Raw genomic sequence first — 20,401 nt, forward strand, 5'->3', positions numbered from 1 at the left:
TAGAGTGGTGGGGGCTGGGTGCGATGCTCTTTTAGAGGGTCAGTACAGCCCCAATGGGCTGATTGACTTCTTTCTGCAATGTAGGGATTCTAAACAGACTTTCTTTACTGTATTTTTAATTCAGACAACTGAAAGAGTTTTGTTCCCAACACCAAATCACCGGGGTTTTCTTTTAAGTTATTAACCACCAACAGACCATCAAAGGTGAGTGAGATGCAGGGAGAAGGGGAGGAAACTATATCAAAATCAAATTGGAGGGGGAGATAAAGCACTTTATCCCCCGTGCCTGCCCACCTCTATGTTTAAAGGCATCGAGAGTATTGGTGGACACCTGTCTGAGGACACCTGGGCATGAATATAGGTGCGGGAGAAGGGCAGGCAGTCAGCAGAAATGACCCCCCCCCCCCTCCACCCCCACTGTCTGGACATGTTCTTGGCCAACTTGGCCAGGCCCAGGACAGATCCACGTGAAGGTCCTCTGACTTGCCAACACACCTCAGCACCAGGTGCCCAGAGATCAGGAGCTCAAAACTGAATCACAACCCAAAGGGCAACAAAAGATTTTTCAAATAATCCCAGAAAGGGGCTGAACTGTCCACAGTGAAAAGCTACACGACCCACAGATTCCACAACACTACAAAATAAATAGTTGGACTGGGAGTCCGTGAAACACTGCAATCTGCGGTTATGTGGGACTGCTACATGCCATACCTTCCACTCTTGAGTTGCTGATGGGAAATGGGAGGACTCCTGCGTAAACAGCCTTCCACTGGGGATCCCTGTCACATGGTGGCAAATAGTCACACCAAGGTGTGCCCAGGCGGCAGATGAAGGAATCAAAGTGGTTAGTGTACAGTGGCAGCCTGTACAAAACGCACCTCTACGCCAGACAGCATGAAACAAAGGGCATTCCCAAAGGGTGACTCGGGATCCTGATGTGAAACTTCGCCTGAGCACAGGTACAAGCAGATGGGATTCCACTCCACCACTGAGTATCCTCCAACTGGTGCATGACATCAGTCCCGGGCACCGCTGTTTTCGGTGACAGATGGCATTGGCCATGAGCTGTACCTCCACTGCTGCCACGTTTGTCAATCCCTGTGGTAACATCCAGCCCAGGCCTCTGCCACCTAGCATGTCCTCCACTCTGGTCACCCCCACAGCCCTCCCCTCTGGTAGCCACTCAAACCCACGACAGCAGATACCTGAGCAGTGGCTCTCTGATGATAGCCGTTACGCCTGACAGCGGGAAGGCCTGGTGCAAATTGACCATGTTTCAGTCATTGATCAGGTCCTGGTAAAAGACAGACAGCATCTTCAGGGAGACCTGAGGACCCTCACAGTCTATGAACAGGATTTGCATGTCATAATGAGGCAACATGGAAGAAATAGGTCACCAAGGTGCACCTCCTGGGAGAAGACTCTATGTAAAGGATCACTGCAGGATCTGAAGACTGAAAGGTGCCACCTGGGTGCAGAGGTACACCAGTGACAAACCTCTCTTCTTCACAGTGAGACTCAGAATCACTGCAGCATCCCAGTGCATCTTCTTGACTAGATGAAGTGAACCAACATCTTCTGCATTTTTGTTATAAAACCAGTAAAAGAGCATAAAATGTTCAATTTCATGTTTTCTCAGACTACACGGCATCTGCCAAAGTTTTTGCTCACTCACCCAAACTATGTATCCATCTAGAACCAACCATGTCCTTACAGATACATACTTTCCTATCTACCTTTCTGTCACCTGCCAATTTAGCTCGCATGTCTCTGCTCATTTAGTTAAACAAAACCTGTTCAAACACATGCCAACACAAACCTCCTGGCCCAGAGGACAAGAAACTATCACTACATCACAAGTGCCTTCCATCCCTCTTCACTGGTTTTGTTTTTCATTTTTTGATAGCCAGCAGTGTTATCACACACAACTAAAAGATTTTTTTCTCACCACCAAATTGTCCGTGGCATTTTTTGACCATTCACTCATGTTCCAATTGATTAATTTACATATAATGCCTGTTAAGGGCAATGCAATTTCCCCCAAGCTGAGAGAGAGCTAAGAGAGATAAAGGGGATTAAAGAAAATGGAATTGGAGGTTGGTCCCCCTCACTGTGTTTGCTATTCTTGTGCTCTTACACACACTGAACATATTTTCCTTGTCACCAAATCACCTGTGTTACTTTTTTCGTGTTTTAACTACCACCAGTTAAATCATCCATGTTCTCCAACTGATTAATTTATGTGCAAAGCTTGTTAAATAATACGCAAACCATCACATGTAAAGGAGAGGGGGCTAAATCAAAATGGAGTTGGAAGGGGCCTCTTCACTTGTGTTTTTTTTTAAATCAACCTGTTCAGAGATGTTATGACACACTTCTGGGGCAGGTGGAACTTGAATGCAGACCTCCTGGTTCAGGGGTAAGGCACAAGAGCCCACCTCTTCGCTGTTAGATATTTTTGTTGAACATGTTCAGGTATGTTATGACACAACTCTGGAACAGGTGGGACTTGAACCTGTGTCTCTGAACTAGATATAGTGTTATGAAGGTGTACTGTACCTTAATGAGAGTTAAAAACTAGCAGACCTACCTGACACCGCACCAAGTGTTCTGAACAAGGTAACAATGTAACATTTGGTCAAACAGCTAGATTAGCTGGTTGCCTGGAGCCAAAAAAAAATTAAATTTGGCCAATCAGTTTAAATTTTCCTCTAGATACCAAACTCCGATCAAGCTTGCATTTTAGTATTTTGACAATATTAACACCAATGAAATAATCTGATGCTTTGGGATATAAAAAGAAATTGAACAGTTGGAGGAGAACTGCCAAAAGACCAACAGATGTAGGCTGCTAGTAAAATCTCTCTGAGAGGTATCTGTCTGGAGAAGGAGTTTTCACAGAGAAAAAAAATCAAAACTGACCTGGAGAGCAAATCTACAGAGGAAAATATCAAGAGAAGGTTCAAAAACTGGCTGGTTTCGAAATTTGAATGTTTCTGTAAATCTTTATCGGGGGTTTTATTGGACCAGTATTGTAAAGGGGAAGGTAAAGGATAGGTTTAGATAAATGAGTTGTAAACAGTTGTTAGTTAATTAATCTCTGTTAGACTTTTAAAAATTAAAGTTGTTCATTTTTACTTTAAGTAGTGACTTTTGGGATAGTTCTTTGCCTCTTGAATTTTAACAGATTACAGCAAGGGTTAAATCATTTCTGTGCTGTAGGTTTAAATTGGCTGGGGTGTTTGCCCCGTGTCATAACAAAAGGTACACAGCCATTGCATCACAGGATCCCATCTCTTCACTGTTTATCTTTTAAATTATAAAATTAACCTATTTTTCGAATCAAACTAATCAGAGACACTTTGGGAATGGGGGGAAGTGAGCCTGTGTCTCTGTGCTCAGAGGTAGGGACACAAGTAACTTTCGCTTCAATGTCCTTTTTTCTACCAACTGGTCCCTGTTACATAGAATTGCGACAGTATGGAAAGAAGCCCATTCAGCCCATCAATTCCACACAACCTTCTGAGAAGCATTCCACCCAGACTCCATTCCACCACCCAACACCCGCATTTTACGATGGTTAACCCACCTAGCCCGCACATCCTTGGACACAACAGGCAACTTAGCATGGCCAATCTACCTAACCTGTACATCTTTGGGTTGTAGGAGGAAAGCCATGCAGACACTGGGAGAACATAAAAACCGCATACAGTTGGCTGAAGCTGGAATCAAACCTGGATCCCTGGTGCTGTGAGGCACAGAACCACCCCCAGATGGGTGAGATTGTTCTCACCTGGTTCTAATCTAGGTTTATATCCCTGCTTCTACACCATTACCCATGGTGTCAGCAAGGAATACTCCTTTGCCCCTTCATGTTTTTCATCACATGCTGCTGCTTAAGGATGCCACTTTAAAATTCTCACTCTTGTTTTCAGATTACACCATGACCTATCTCTGTGGTCTCTTGCAGACACACAGTCCTCTCTGATACCAGGCTACACTCCTCTTAATTCTGGCCTCTTTTGCATTTGTAATAAGGTGCCAACAGTGGTGGCCTAACTTCAGTTGCTTCGGCTCTAACCTCTGGAACCCTCGCTCTGGAACCTCTCAAGTCTTTCCACCTCACATTTGTCCTTAAAGACACTTCTTAAAATCTTCCTCTTTAACACAAATGCTTGGATCATCTGACCCAATATCTTCTTACGTGGCTCAGCATTATACTTTATTTTATAAAGCCACTGTAAATCACCTAGGGAATGTTTCATTACATTAAATGTACTGTTTAAGTATAAACAGCTATTGGAGTTGAGTTAGATATATAATTTCAATTTATTTTGTATCTAGAGCCAAATCTTTAATTAATTTCAAACAGATGGGCTGTTGGGAAAGTTAAAGTTTCAAAATACATGATTTAATACCCCAAACTTATGTACCTTTAAATTTATAGAAAAGATTAGATACATAAGAAAGGGTGTTAAGTTGTGAAATTATATTCAATATTTTAAAGCACATCATAATGATATATTTTGTAATGTTTGGATTATCTGGAGTATCAGGTACTTTTTCTTAACAAAAGATTGTAAATGAAAACCAAAGATTAAAAACCTTCTGCATGATAACGTCCTTGATGTCAAGGCCTCATTTGATTGAATGTGGCATCATGGAGACCAAGCAAAACCAGAGACAATGTGAATCAGGGGACAACTCTCTGTTGCCTGGAACTATATCAGACACAAAAGATGATTACAGGTATTGTGGGTCAATTAGCTCAGCAACAGGACATCTCTGCCTGACTTCCTCAGTCCTGGTTGCAAGAAACTTCAGCTGCTTCATCAATGGCCATCCCTCCATCATAAGGTCAGAAGTGGGGATGTTTGCTAATATTTGCACTATCAGCACCACTCATGATTCCTCAGATATTCAAACAGTCATGTCCAAATACAGCACGACTGGAATAACACCTATTAAGCTGACAAATGGCAAGTAACACTGTACCGCAGAAGTGCCCGGCAGTGTTCATCTCCAACAACAGACTCTAACCATTGGCCCTTGACATCCAATAGCATTACCATCACTGACAGTTTGACCATTTGGTTTCCACTGACCATAAATTAAACTGGGTTAGTCATATAAATACATTGACTACAAGAGGAGTTCAGAGACTAGGAATCATGCAGTGAGTAACACACCTCCGGACTCCCCAAAGCCTGTCCATCATCTACAAGGCACAAATCAGGAGTATGAAGGAATACTCCCCACATGCCTGGATGAGTGCAGCTTCAACAACATTCAAGGAGTTTGACACCATCCAGGAATAAAGCAGCTCTCTTGATTGGCACCACATCCACAAACATTCACTTCCCCCACCAGCTGACACTGAGTAGCAGCAGTATGTACCATCCACAAGCTAAACTGTAGAAATTTACCAAAGGTCTTTAGGTTGCAACTTCCAAACCCATAATCATTGCTATTTAGAAGGACAAAGGTATCAGTTACACAAGAACACCTCCGCCTGCATGTTTCCTTCCAAGTCACTCACATCTTGACTTTGAAATATATAGCCGTCTCGTCAGTGTCACTGGAACTCCCTTCCAAATGTCTTTGTTGGTGAACCTGCCGTGGTTCAAGACGGCAGCTCACCTTCTCAAGGGCAACTAAAGGGCAGCATTAAATGCTGGCCCAACCAATGAGACATTTGCATCTCACTAATGAATTTTTTACAAAAAAAATATGTGTTTATACGTCATCTTCAATGTAGAATAATATAACAAAGTGCTTCACAGAGACATACTCAAACACTCAACAAAATGAGCATTGAGTCAAACAAAGCTTAAAATATTAGAAGTGCTGATCAAGATCTCGTTCAAAGAGATTGAGTTTAAAAAGGGCCTAAAAGATTAGCAGGAGGTGGAAACTTTTAATGAGACGTTAATGAAATGTTTAAAGAGTGTGGGGCCTAGGCAGCTGAAAGACTGATCGCCAATGGTGGGTGAAGAAATTGGAGGATTGGACAAGCGACCTGAGTCCGAAGAGCATTTTGTTTTTGGGGAGGGTTGAGGTAGTGATAGGAGCAGAGGAGGGAGCACTGAAAAGAAGTGTAAGGCATTGAAGTGATCTTAGCATAAGGATAAGGATTTGTTTGTGAATGCAAATGTCTACTAAGAGAGTTCTCAGATTTCTAACTGTTTCAAATGTCAAACTGCAGTTAACTTTACTGAAATTATCCCAACACCAAAAACAGTCTGCTTTAAATATCTGACGCACTTTTTGGTAGCAAATTTGCTTCAATCAAAATATTTCTTACAAATAATTAAAATGCAGGCAACAATATTTATTATTTAGGCAAAAGTGAGGACTGCAGATGCTGAAAACCAGAGTTTGGATCAGAGTGGTGCTGGAAAAGCACAGCAGGTCAGGCAGCATCCCATGAGCAGGAAAATCAATGTTTCGGGCAAAAAGCCCTTCATCAGGAATGGGCCTGTTTCTGATGAAGGGCTTTTGTCCAAAACTTCGATTTTCCTGCTCCTCGGATGCTGCCTGACCCGCTGTGCTTTTCCAGCACCACTCTGATCTAAACTCCCACATTTATTATTTGATGCTCTTTGCTAGTTCCTGATTGGCTTAATGAAAATAATCTTTAACTAGACTGGACTGAAATTAATTTGGCTGAAGCTACTGAATCAATTACCAAGTATGTGGTCCAACACATAGTTTATTGATCTTAGATACATTTATGATGACCTGTGCTGGTGCATTTTTGACTCTTGGAGATGGTGGGCTTGGAGTAGGAAGGGCTTTTACTTGGGTGGGGTGATGCAGTACCAAAACCTGCTGCCTTCTCACTTCCAGCAGTGTTAAGTCCTGAGCAGGAAGGCATATAGCTAACCTACCAGACCTGATGGCATTTGAGATACTAAAGTAGTCAATCAAGAACAACTTAAGTGCCTCTATCTGCTACAGCTGGAATTAAGCCAATTGCAGACAGCTCAGTTGCCCAGGCAGTGGGCCTAACAGGTCATGCTGTATGGGACTGCCTGTCATTGCAATGGAGCAGCAAAATTGGTTGCTCAACGGTAATCTGTGCTTGAATAAAGTACTAAACAATGAGGCAGGGGATGTCTGCTGGAAACTAGGACCCCAGTCCTTAGTTCCAACCCCAACATCCCCTCTCCTTGTGACCCTCAACCTGAGAAAGTTTGCAAAATGGTTAATAGTAGCAGAAACTGGTTTTATTCAGGAAATATTGGGTAATGTGAATTTAGTACTTTTTCTGTGAAAAACATGTTGCATCTAAGTTGATAATACTGCTAAGAAGAAATGCAATCCTTGGACTTTATAAACAGAGACCTAGCGTTCAGAAGCAAGGAAGATATGTCTCACTAAAATTAGAAAATTATTATCATCCCTACAGTGTGGAAACAGGCCATTTGGCCCAATAAGTCTACACCATCCTTCTGAAGAGTAACCCACTCAGACCCTTTCTCCAACCCTACTATTTTACATTTACCCCTGACTAATTCACCTAACCTACACACCTCTGAACACTATGGGCAATTTAGCATGACCAATTCACCTAACCTGCACATCTTTGGATTGTGGGAAGAAACCTGAGGATCCGGAGGAAACCCACGCCCACACGTGGAGAACATGCAAACTCCACACAGACAGTCGCCTGAGGTTGGAAATCAAACCCAGGTCCCTGGCACTGTGAGGCAACAGTGCGAACCACTGAGCCACTGTCCACCCTGTAAAATTATCAGACCTGGAAGCATCTGTGGAGAAAGAGAGTTAATAAATCAGCGTGATAAGCTAATCATGTGATGAAAAGCCATTAATCTAAAATATGAACTTGGTTTTCTGTCCCTATGGATATTCCCAGACCTCTTGAGTATTTCCAGCATTTTCTGGTTTTATTCTGGATTTTCCAACATCAGAAAAAAAAGTTTGCTGCCCATAAATGCCTTAATGGTTCAAAACATTGTACAGCCATTCCAAGCACTTTAAATTCTTAGGGGCAATTTAACAGAAACGTTCCAAATAATGAAAGGTTTGATAGAGAAAATTAAGAAAGTTTCTAATGGCAAGAATGCCAGAAACTACTGGACACAGTTTCAAGGTGAGTTGCAGAAGAATTAGGGAGAAGTTTTTCCACACAAATTGTTATTATCTGGAATACAGAAAAAAAATGTTGAAAGTAAAATCAATGTAACTTCCAGCTAATTGTATCGCTCTTTCGAAGAGCACTGACATAATGTACCAAGTGGGAAACTTCAGCGCTGTAGGATTCTTTCTATTGCTAAAATGAAACTATTGAAGTTACTCTGTATCCGTGAGAGAATAAAATCTATTTTGTGTAACTAGACAGAATCTGAAGCCGAACAGTTAAGTTGCTACTTTGTAAAAGAAATTTACAGAGATGCTTGTAAATGCTTCATTCCACATCAAAGAAAAACAATACAGAACATTTTTTGTCATAACTTGAAATATGACAGATGTTTGGAAAACAGTTATGTGGACGGATACATAGTTAAATTGATATATAAACATTCTGTGGAATTTGCAATATATTTGTTTAAAGTACATCAGAATTGCAAATTTATGTGTTGACATAATGCACATTAAATTTCCTTGGGATAAAAGCCCAAATTATTCAGGAACATTTCAGGTAAGGTTTTGAAGTTGGATCAACATTGAAGAGATGGTGCACTTTGTAACATCAAATTATTTTACTACTTTGTATATAGCCAATCTTGAAAAAAAGTGTGAAAATATGCTTTATAAAAATGGCCACCATTTATTGTACACAGCAGAAATATTCCTCTAAAATGGTCAATTTTTGTAAGTTGCTTTAAAGTACCATTAATATTCCATTGTATACTCTCCACTCCAAGAATCTATTATTTTAAATCACCAGTTGTGTGGAAATTTCTTGAGCAGACCAAAATATTCTCTCAAGGTCATTGCATCATTTAGTACCATATTGTGGAAGTGGAAGCATGGACTGTGTGTAATATCTGGATAAGTAAAATAACTTTTATCTTTTTATTTAATGGTTATTGATGTTTTATTTTTCAAGCCACTATTTATATCTAGAGTTTTGTTCTGGTTCACATACTTGTATTGAGACATTCTCATGTCATTCCATAATCCAGAAAATTCCAATATCCAGAACTGATTGGCCTCAGGTATTCTGGACTGGTGAGGTTCAGTACATCATAAAAGTAATCTTTGGCAAAATGCAATAAAAAAGGAGTTAGGCACACAGTTTTAGTTTAATGTACTAGTTTTGACACAAAGCAATTCGAAGTGTGGTAATACTGCTCCAAAAATGTCAGACTCGATAGGGGCAGCACTTTTTCCTCAGATAATGAATGTTCGTGTCTTTCAGGCCCATTCCAGAGACTTGGGCCTATACACTTTGGCTGATGCTTCAGTGCAGCAATGAGAGATCCATATATTGTCTGAGATGTTACTTCTCAGATGAGAACATAAGCTGAGACCATGTTTGCCCTCTTACGTGGATGGAAAAGATCTCATGACACCATGAAGAAGGAGTTCTCCTGTGTCCTGGCCAACACTTGTCCCAAAATCAGAATCATAATAAAACCGATATTCTGGCTACTTATTCCGTGTTTGTGCATAAATTGGCTCTGATATCTTTCATTGGCTGTGAAGTGCTTTGGGGTATCTGAACGGCATTTTATCAATGTTGACACTTTCTCAAATCAAAATGCTACTTTATTGCTATTTGACTATAAACACAAGGCACAACAAGAAACTCCTGGTCAATCAGAGTAATCACATTAACCCAGTAACAGCGCACTAGATCATTTCCTTTCTGTTATAACATCCACATGCAAACGTGACTACCAGCATTAATCAGCATACCGTTGTCCAAGGTCTTCGCTCCTTAAATTGATGTCCATGAGCCGATCTGACTGGAAATCCATCAGATCAGCCTCATTCAGTTGATACATGACTGATCGCGATCTGTTAGACTGGAAACCTCCACAGTCGCCTGCTGAAACCCCTGAGCCCATGGAGCGCAGCGGGCGGCGTGTGGAGTACATCCGCCTCACGTTGACTGGGGCCCGCTTCCTTCGCAGTTTCCTCAGCACTCTGGACATCCAGATTGTGAGGCCTAGGAATACCAGGAAAGCATTGGCAGCTGACAAGATCAAAATAAAGTGCTGCACGTCCAGGGCACCTTTCTTCAGGGGCAAGGTTAGGACCCCCAGGCAGTGATCGCGGGAGGCCACTTGGCAGACGTGGTCAGAGATGACACTTTCCAGGCACACAATGTAAGGAGTGTCTGCCTGCAGCTCTCTCAGAGTGACCCATTCCAGTCTATCCTTGACATAGATGAAGCGATGAAATGTCACTGATTGGCCAAACCTGTCAAAGAGCACCCGAAAATGTATAGCATTTCTGAAACCGGGATGTGCTACCTTCCATCTGATCGTGGCGGTGGATGAGGTAACCCCATCCACTGTTAGGTTGGTAATGTAGAGCTTATTAAACTCACATGGATCTGTTATCAGTGGTTTCTGCACTAACTTGTCCTTAGATTTCAGCAAATAATAACGCTCTGACTTGGATGAAACCAGGACTGTAGTGTAAGGAGTGAAGACTTCTAAGGTCTCCCGTGTCACAGTCTGGGATTGTGGAGCTTCTGCAACATTTCCCAGGCTCGGGCTGGTTGTAACTGTTTTGGTTGGTTTCGGCAGGAGAAGGATGTGCTTACTTTTAGGCAATAGGTGGGGCACCATCGTAGGCAAAGAAGGTGCTTTCTGCCGGCTGACAATTTCTTGTTGGTGCATGGTGCTTTCAGTCTGTGTTTTGCCTGGCTGCAGGAAACGCTCCTGGTCTGACTGCACATCGACGTGCGCCGCAGACAGTACGATGCCATCTGGAGCGCCTTGAGAACGGTTCGCCAAAGGCTGGGCCTTCTGAGAGTGACACAGGTCAGCTCTGCCCGCGGCCTGCATCTCCGCATCAGTCAGGTAATCGAGGTACCTCCCATTCAACGCAGGGGGGTCATTGCACTGAACGAAGATGGTGAGCAACCTTCCTTGGCCGTGCACCAAGCTCATCCACTGCTTCAGGCCTTTGAGGTGGCAGTTGCACGTCCAGTTATTATCCCCCAGGTCGAGGCTGTAAAGGGAGTTGCTAAACACAAACACATCCCCGGGCAGGTATGTCAGGCGATTGCTGGTCAGTTTTAACACCTTCAGAGCCGCCAGCTCTTTAAAGGCCTGCGGGTGTACGCTGCTGATCTGGTTCTGGCTGAGATCCAACTCTTCCAGCTTTTGCAAAGGGTCCAGCAGTTTGTCTGGGACTTCCCTCAGTAGGTTACCATTGATGAGCAGCTCCTTTAACCCGCTCAGGCCTTCGAAGGCTCTGCTGGCGAGCTGGAAGATTTTGTTCTGGCTGAGACTGAGCCTGGCCAGTTTCTGCTGCATTTGGAACACTCGGTTGCCGATATATTGGATCTTATTCTCGGCCAGGATTAAAGTGGTCAGTGACCTGAGGTGGGCGAACAGGGCCCTGCTGTGTAAGGAAGTCTGGTTGTTCTTGGCTAGGTTTAAATAGATCAACTTCCTCAAGTTTATGAAAGTATTTGCACTGATGGTGTGGATCTGATTGGACTCCAACTGCAGGTAAAGGAGCTTTCCCAGATGTTTGAAAACTGCATCTTGCAGAACCTCCAGAGAATTGCCGTCAAGTCTTAACCTCATTAAATTATGAAGATGTGAAAAGATAGCAGGATGCAGCTTCTTCAGACTGTTATTATTCATGTTTAAAAGCCTCAGGCTGCGGAGATAATGGAAAGCACTGGCGGGGATAGCCGAGATGATGTTATTGCCCAAGTACAGCTCCTCCAGCCGGGCAAGTTTCTCGAAGGTTTTGGGGTGAATGTGCTCGATCCTGTTGTACTGTAAGTCCAGCCGGAGCAGCCCGGTGAACCGCGGGAAGTCCGAGTCAGAGATGTTGCCGATAAAGTTGCCCCCTAAGCTGTAAGTCAGGACGTCCGCAGCATTGTGCTGGGTTTCCGGGACCGTGCGGAGACCTCGGTTCGTGCACAGCAGCTTCTGCAGCTGGCACTCACATTGCGAAGGGCAGAACGATTCGGCAGAGCAGATCAAACAAAGAAATAGCAGCCAGACCATCCACAAACTTTCCATCCCCAATGGTCAGCTGCCTTGGCTCTGTTTTTTTTTACTATCCTTTGCATTCCATCTTCCTTTGCAAGGGGACAGTTTTTAAACGTTTTGATTGAGACGAGAGGCCGAGCGATGACGAGACAGCGTCCATCTATCCGTTACTACATGCACGCACTTAGTTAGTTAACTTCTTTTGCAGACTGCATTTGGAAATACAATTAAATCCACCCCCTTCCCCCCCCCCCCCCTTCCCTGGTGGTGGAGTGAAATCTCTTCAGCATTGCATACAAAGCAGAGCCCCTGAACCGTCGAGTCTCGCAATCCTACCCAAGACGCAAACTTTGGACAGTGGCAGATTTCGAAAATGCACAAACTACGCCAAGAATACAGCCGGAAATTTGTACTTTCCTGCATTTCCCTCAGGAGATTCCGGCCAAAATGCAGATGGGTTGATGCAAAGGCCGAGGAGGCAGTGGGAGGGGTATAATATCCAGAGACATTGTCCAGGACACTTTCACTGCCAGTGGCTTCAGGGAGACAGCAAACGCACAGCCCGTCTTTCTCTCAGAACAAACCAGTGAATGTTATTCTCCGGAAGCCTAGATTAGCGGTGAAAGCCATTGTTCCATCTGCTCTATTGTTAGGGGTTTGAATGGAACTCCATCCCTGAGTCTGATTCCGAAACCTGAGAGTTTATTCCCTTGATTTTGTTTGACAGTTGCAGCCTCCCTTCCATAACATTGTTGTTGGCGCTTGAGAAGCAGATGTAATTCTCCAGCTAAAGACGTGGAAATATAAACAGGGGTGATTGGGAGAACGTGGTACATTTGCAACGCGCGGATGAGTACAGTTTGCGATGAAAATTTCGGTGCTCTTAGATGTTAATGTCAGATTGCATATTGCAAAGCGCTGGCCGAAATTGAAAAGAAAAGACTGATGGTTAAATCGTTAAACTGCAAGTTAAGAAAAGGACTCAAGAGAACCTTCCAGACATTGTTTGGCCAAGTAGCAGACCAAACTGCTATCCTGAAATGAGGAATTTCTGGACCTACCGGGTTTTGACAATTCCCTTGGAAATTTCCAGCCAAATGTCACTGATTTCTTTATTCATATGTGACTGATTTCATCATTTAGGCTGCAATTTAAAAAAAACTCAATACATTTAATAGTTTCCGATTATTAAAATGAGTTAGTGAATTCGTTTGCGTCTGTGCCTGATTTCATTGTTTGTTTGGTGAATCTTGGCAAGTAGCAGTTAATCATATTTCATTCAGTGATGCAATGCTGTCCTATTGTGAACAGTTTGGCATAGGCACTGATTTCATTTGGACTGAGATATTTGGGATATTCCAAATCTGAACGTACGTTATCATTTAATAAACCCCAAATGTAAATGGTAGAATCCAATCTGACCTTTAATACGGGCTGTTTATCAAGTAGAGCACATTTATTTTGACACAATTTTATTGATTACAGTTTGCACATTGGAATTTCAGAAACATGCCTCCTTGTGTATGTTCAGAATGTAATATTTTTCCACCTAGTGTATCAACAACTTGCTTAGATTAATTTGAAATTTAAACTATCTTAGGGGTACTTCTAATGTGTGATTTAAAGGTGTATGAATTTTGTGATGTCAGTGTTTTGTATAGAGTCAATTAGGTATACTCAATGTAAGAACTCAATGACTTTGCACCCTTGCCAAGATCACAAGGAGAAACTGAAGACAGTTAGTGGCCAACAGATTTGCATTGCCTCTAGCGCCCATTAAGGACAAAGAGTTTATAGAGTCTGAATTTGTAAGAACTTGCCTATTTACTGGGGGTTAATAGCTGCAAACAGAATATTGAAACGATGCTGGAACTGAGCTGTCGAGCAAGAATCCCAGACAGCATTTATTTTTTAAAGGCAAAGTTCACAAAGATTAAAACAAAAATTACTTGAGTCTTCAATGTAGCTGCCATCAATGGTTAAACTTGAATTCGTTTGACGTGGACAAACTCTCTGATGAAAGGTTCCAGCTGAAAGTTGTTGCTGTACAATTTGGATCCGCAGTTCCCATTTTAGGATACCTATTATCCAGTCAAATCCAACTGATTATACATTCAGTGGCAGAAAGCACCAGCCACCAACGCTATTTAAAGGCATCCCTGACTTTCAGCTTGGTTGCTGATTGTAACTGTGGCTGCTGCTGCAATTGTATAGTTGCTGGTGTTTCAATAATTATTTAAAGCTGCTAATCTCTATTGCAGGTGGTGTGGCAGATGTTGCAGCACAAACTAGCTCTCAGTCATGGATACACTAGTAGCCATTAAAATACAACATGACTGTAACGGTGAACAGAGAGCCCCCGCCCCACCCCAGCACAGAATGTCATTTGAATAAAGAGGCAAAGGAGGGGGGAGAGAGATTCCTAACAGGATGGTACAGCTGCCAGAGTGCTTAGGGTACAATTACTTGAAACCCAGAGAGGAACAATGTCTAAAATACAGGCTCTTCATTAAGGACTGTCTAATTGAAATCTGCTACCTGCAGCAGGTGCAACAGCTACCTCAGAGTAGCGTGGGAAGGACATGTCTCGTGGCTGTAAGAGTGACTGCAACTATCAATTGTTATATATCTGGCTTGGCTGCAGGTAGTTTGCCATCCAACATTATAGAGTCATAGAGCTGTGCAGCATTAAAACAGACCGTACGGTCCAACTCATCCATATCAACCAGATATCCCAACCCAATCTAGTCCCACCTGCCAGCACTTGGTCCATATCTCTCCAAACCTTTCCTGTTCATATACCCCCAAAAACAGTGGTGGAGGTTAGTACAATTGCAACATTTAAAAGGCATTTGGATGGGTATATGAAAAGGACGGGTTTGGAGGGATATGGGCCAGGTGCTGGCAGGTGGGACTCGATTGGGTTGGGATATCTGGTCGGTATGGACGAGTTGGACTGAAGGGTCTGTTTCCGTGCTGTACATCTCTATGACTCTACATAACAAATCCTGATCTTCCTATCGGAAAGATGTTGTGAAACCTGAAAGGGTTCAGAAAAGATTTACAAGGGTGTTGTCAGGGTTGGAGGATTTGAGCTATAGGGAGAGGCTGAACAGGCTTGGGCTGTTTTCCCTGGAGTGCCGAAGGCTGAGGGGTGACCTTATAGAGGTTTACAAAATTATGAGGGGCTTGGATAAGGTAAATAGGCAAAGTCTTTTCCCTGGGGTCAGGGAGTCCAGAACTAGAGGGCATAGGTTTACCCTCTCATAGAGTGAGAGGGGAAAGATATAAAAGAGACCTAAGGGCCAACTTTTTCACACACAGGGTAGTACGTGTATGGAATAAGTTCCAGAGGAAGTGGTGGAGGCTGGTACAATTGCAACCTTTAAAAGGCATTTGGATGGGTATATGAATAGGAAGGGTTTGGAGGGATATGGGCTGGTCCTGGCAGATGGGACTGATTGGGTTGGGATATCTGGTCGGCATGGACTGGTTGGACTGAAGGGTCTGCTTCCATGCCATACATCTCTATGACTCTCTGACACTTTTTCTAGCAGCTCATTCCATACATGTACCAGCTTTTGCATGAAAATGTTGCCCCTTAGGTCTCTTTTATATCTTTCCACTCTCACCCTAAACCTCTGCCCAGTTCTGGACTCCCCGACCCCAGGAGGATCTATTTATCTTATCCATGCCCTTCATGATTTTATAAACCTCTATAAGGTCACCCCTCAGCCTCCGGCACTCCAGGGAAAAAACACCTCCAGCCTATTCAACCTCTCCCTATAACTCAAATCCTCTAACCTTGGCAACATCCTTATAAATCTTTTCTGAACCCTGTCAAGTTTCACAACATGTGATAGGAAGGAGAGCAGATTTGCACACAATATTCCAACAGTGGCCTAACCAATGTCCTGTACAGCTGCAACATGACCTCCCAACTCCTGTACTCAATACTCTGACCAATAAAAGAAAGCATACCAAATACCTTCTTCACTATTCTATTTTCCTGTGACTTTCAAGGAGCTATGAACCTGCACTCCAACGTCTCTTTGTTTAGCAATACTCCCCAGGACCTTACCATTAAGTATAAGTCCTGCTAAGATTTGCTTTCCCAAAGTGTAGCACCTCACATGCATCTAAATTAAACTGTGTCTGCCAATTCTCAGCCCATTGGCCCATCTGATCAAGATCCCATTGCAATCTGAGGTAACCTTCTTCGCTGTCCACTACACCTCCAATTTTGGTGTAATTTGCAAACTTACTAACTGTACCTCTTATGCTCGCATCCAAATCATTTATATAAATGACGAAAACTAGTGGACCCAGCACTGATCCTTGCAGCAGTCTGAAAAACAACCCTCCCCCACCACCCTCTTCTACTACCTTTGAGCTCTTTATCCAAATGGCTAGTTCTCCCTGTATTCCATGAGATCTAACCTTACTAATCAGTCTCCCATGGGGAACCTTGTTGAATACCTTACTGAAGTCCATATAGATCACGTCCACTGCTTTGCCCTCATCAATTCTCTTTGTTACTTCTTCAAAAAACTCAGTCAAGTTTGTGAGACATGATTTCCCATGCACAAAGCCATGTGACTATCCCTAATCAGTTCTTGCCTTTCCCAATACATGTTCATCCTGTCCCTCAAAATGCACAATGGACATGATCTTTATAGTGAAATAAATTCCAGAAAAGTGAAGAGAGCAGCTGCTGTCTCAAAACATGGTCTTCTTCAATCTCACAAATCCCTCTGACTCTCAATCAGGAGGGATTATGGAGGACCCTCTTTAAATTTGGTTCTTTGCAGAAAGTCATCACTGTCCTCTGCCTGCAAAACCATGCAAGCTTGGATCCTCACCAATAGATGCACCATGAACCCAAGAGGTACGCAAAATATTGTCAGGCATTGGTTGTCTCCATCCTAATCACTGGAATACTTCGCCTACATCTATGAAATTTCCTGCTGCTGTGGAGCTAGTCGACAGGACAAATAGCAAACTGTTCAACCTGAGTCATCTTAGGTCCAGAAACAAGACCACTCCATCTGTAGTATGCAGATAATGCCTGTCCAAGCACATACTCAGAGGACAAATTATCATCAATGCATCCACAAAGGCATATGAGAGAATAGACCTTATGCTAAAGGTTTAGAAGACAATGGTCCTCTCCCAGCCTGCTCCACAACACTGACACCCAACTATCAAGACCTACAATGAGCCATTGAGCAGTGGCAGACATCAATGATGAAACTCCATTTGGCCCCCAGTGTGCCAGCATTTGGCCATCTGAGGAATAGAGTGCTTTATGAGCAAAGCCTCAAATTTGTGACCGGGGTCCTGGCCTACAGGGTAGCAGTGATACCTAGCCCCCTATATGTATCGAAGACATTGACAACATACAGCAAACACTTGGACAAATTACACCAGCAATGACTCTGCAAAAAACCCGCAAATTCACTAGCACAATAGATTCTTCAAAATCAGTGTTATCTCTCAGGACAACATCAGGGCATTAGCTACTGCCAATCAGCTGCACTGGGGCAGCTACATGGTCCACATGCCTGAAGCAAGATCACCGAAATGAGCACTCTATTTAGTCATGGAAGGCCGTTAGCAGGAAGGGAGAAAAAAATACTTGTCCTCATAGCACCCCTGAAAACCATAACATCTCCATTGACTCATGGATTTCTTTAGCTCAACACTACCCAAATGGAAAAGAAATATCTGCCAACCATTTCGCATCTTCAACAGACCAAGGTGCTATTCAGCAGGAACAGTGGAATGAGAATGTGAAAATCCTGAGCATCCTATCCTCCCCACCTCAGTAAGTACCACTACTGTGGAAGAGGTTGTGGATCCATTTGTAGGCTATTTGTTCACCTCAGGACCCACAACTCCAGAATGGACGGTAGTCCTTCCTTACCTAGGGTCTGCTTAAGAGAAGGACATACAGGAGATTACTGACCCCCTTTACTCAAAGAGAACTAGCCATGCTTCATTCTCTGACCAGACTGCAGCAGGTGGAGTGAGCTCATGGTTTTATGGGATTGCCAGCTTTCATCATTGCTATTTATTTATTGTTACACTTTCGTGAGATAGCACTTCTTGGGTATCTGAAAGGAGAATGGTGCAAGTGTAAAGGGTTCTGAGGCAGACAGTAGTGAAAGAGGTCTATGCTTCAAATACATATTGTAAATTGGAAGAAATTGGAGATGGGGGGGGAGGTGGAAGGAAAATGTGAGGAGAATTTACCTTAAGAGGTGGCTCCATCATCTCCTATGGTTTTTGCTTTATCTCTAGTCATGATCTCAGTGATGGCCACTCCAACAAAGGAGAGCATGATCTCATCCATTGGTATATAGACATGGAGACACATCTAACCCCTAATGTGCAGTACCTTCTACCTTGAATTATGCGTTGCCTCATTCTGCAAGAGACAGGGAAACATGTTAGTGAGAGTCATGCAATCTTTTGTCCATTGTGCCTGTCATGGTTGAATAGCTGCAGGCTGTGAGATATGGACGTGAAGCTTAGCAGTGTTCTGTGAAGAGATTGAAGTCATGAATGTGAGGTAAGAGCCTGATTGATAGACATTGTTAGCAGCTAAATGAAGGAGGTTTGGTGCAATGAGCAGTTGCTGAGGCTAGCTGTACAGCTGAAGGTGCATTCACTGGCCTTGATCACTCACATCAGAACATTGAACCGTGGAGCTTCACTCTGACATTGACATCCGCAACAAATGGACTGTGTGGCTGAAAAGTCTCTGTTTCAATGTGGATAGAGCATGTCTCTCATGTTCTGAACTTCTGTACTTGCATCTCAAAACCACGGAGCCTGCCTTGTCTGATATTGTACCACTCCCTATTGTTTCCCGGTAGAGGTTGACTTCCTGGAGATTCCCCACACCATCCATTTAAGAAAAGATTGCCTTTAAGTAGTACAGGCTACCTTTAACTGGTATTTGTCTTTTTGGAATCCTGGCCTCTATGTAGCTACTCAGCAGTGTGGTTAGCACTGGCTATGTCCTGGGATTGTGTTAACTTGCCAGCTGCCCAAAGTTTGTGGCTAGCAGTATCAGAAGCAACAGGTATAGGTCCAACTTACATAATTATCCTTGTGTCTACTTTAGGGGAAAAGGGCATTACATTTCATCCCTGTCTCTCCACAACCTTTATAAGAGTTGTTTTCTGCCATCATAGTGTAACAACTCATAAAAGAACAATTTTAAAGCAACAGAGTTTTTGTGGGGCAGTGGTGCTGTCTGTACCCCCGATCCAGGATGCCCTGGTTCAACTCCTCCCAGCTCCGCAGGCTCCTAACATCTCTGTACAGGTTGCATAGAAAATATCTACAGCTACAGAATTTGAACTTAAGTTGTCAGAAGCTTATCAATGCACAGAATTTCATTTTTAACAGTATGGACTTTGAAAGGCAAAGCAAGCCAAATAACTAGTTTGCTTTCAACAATTACCTCATAGAAACAAATGCACAGAAGGCATTTTAAAATGAGCAGGGCCATAAAGAACTTAAATGGCTACTATTGCAGAGAGTGGTAACAGATAACATCAAAGCAACAATTCACACATGTCCCAAAATTCTTACAGCTCAGTATGAGATCACTCAGCCCATCGTGTCAGCACTGGCCCTCTCAAGTGCTTTCCAGAATCTAACTGCTCGGTCTGTGAGATAGATACTCCTCATGTTGCTGTTACTTCTTTTACTAATGACTTTACATCAGTAGCCTCTCAGTCTTGATCCTTTTCATGAGTGGGAACATTTTCTCTCTATTTACTCCATCCAGACCTTCCATTATAAGACTTCAATAAGATATCTTCCCACGCTGCTGGCCTCCAAGGAATAGCCCAAAATGAAATCAACTTACGAAAATGAAAATTAAACTTGACCAAGGTGACTAAGTTGAAGAAAAAAAACATTTGAAGTGAAGAGGTATTCATCTGGGGATGAGGACACAACATGGAAACTGGTGATTATAAACATATCAAATACTAGGATGTGCCTTTCAACAGCAGAATCATGATGCTAAGCACAACATTGAAAGAACAGAAATCAAAGATTGTATAGATCACAACTAGAAACTGCAATGAATTCAGAATGCATACAGTTAAGTCAAAAAGGAAATCTAGGAACTAACATTTTAATGGTGAAAACTGTGGTGGAAGAAACTCCAAATACAAAGAATTTCAGACAATGGTGGAAATTATGTACTAAAAAGTAAAGCTGTT

General features: G+C 42.9%; 1 protein-coding gene across 1 annotated transcript; it reads right to left on the reverse strand.

The window, feature by feature from the left end:
* Window positions 1–8,573: 8,573 nt before the first annotated feature.
* Window positions 8,574–12,904, reverse strand: tril (TLR4 interactor with leucine-rich repeats). The gene has a single exon (XM_060824623.1). It carries the CDS (start codon window positions 12,183–12,185, stop codon window positions 9,876–9,878), a length of 2,310 nt encoding a protein of 769 aa, XP_060680606.1. The 5' UTR covers window positions 12,186–12,904; the 3' UTR covers window positions 8,574–9,875.
* Window positions 12,905–20,401: the final 7,497 nt, after the last annotated feature.

Source organism: Hemiscyllium ocellatum, chromosome 5 (assembly GCF_020745735.1).
Source record: "Hemiscyllium ocellatum isolate sHemOce1 chromosome 5, sHemOce1.pat.X.cur, whole genome shotgun sequence".
Classification (NCBI taxonomy): Eukaryota; Metazoa; Chordata; class Chondrichthyes; order Orectolobiformes; family Hemiscylliidae; genus Hemiscyllium; species Hemiscyllium ocellatum.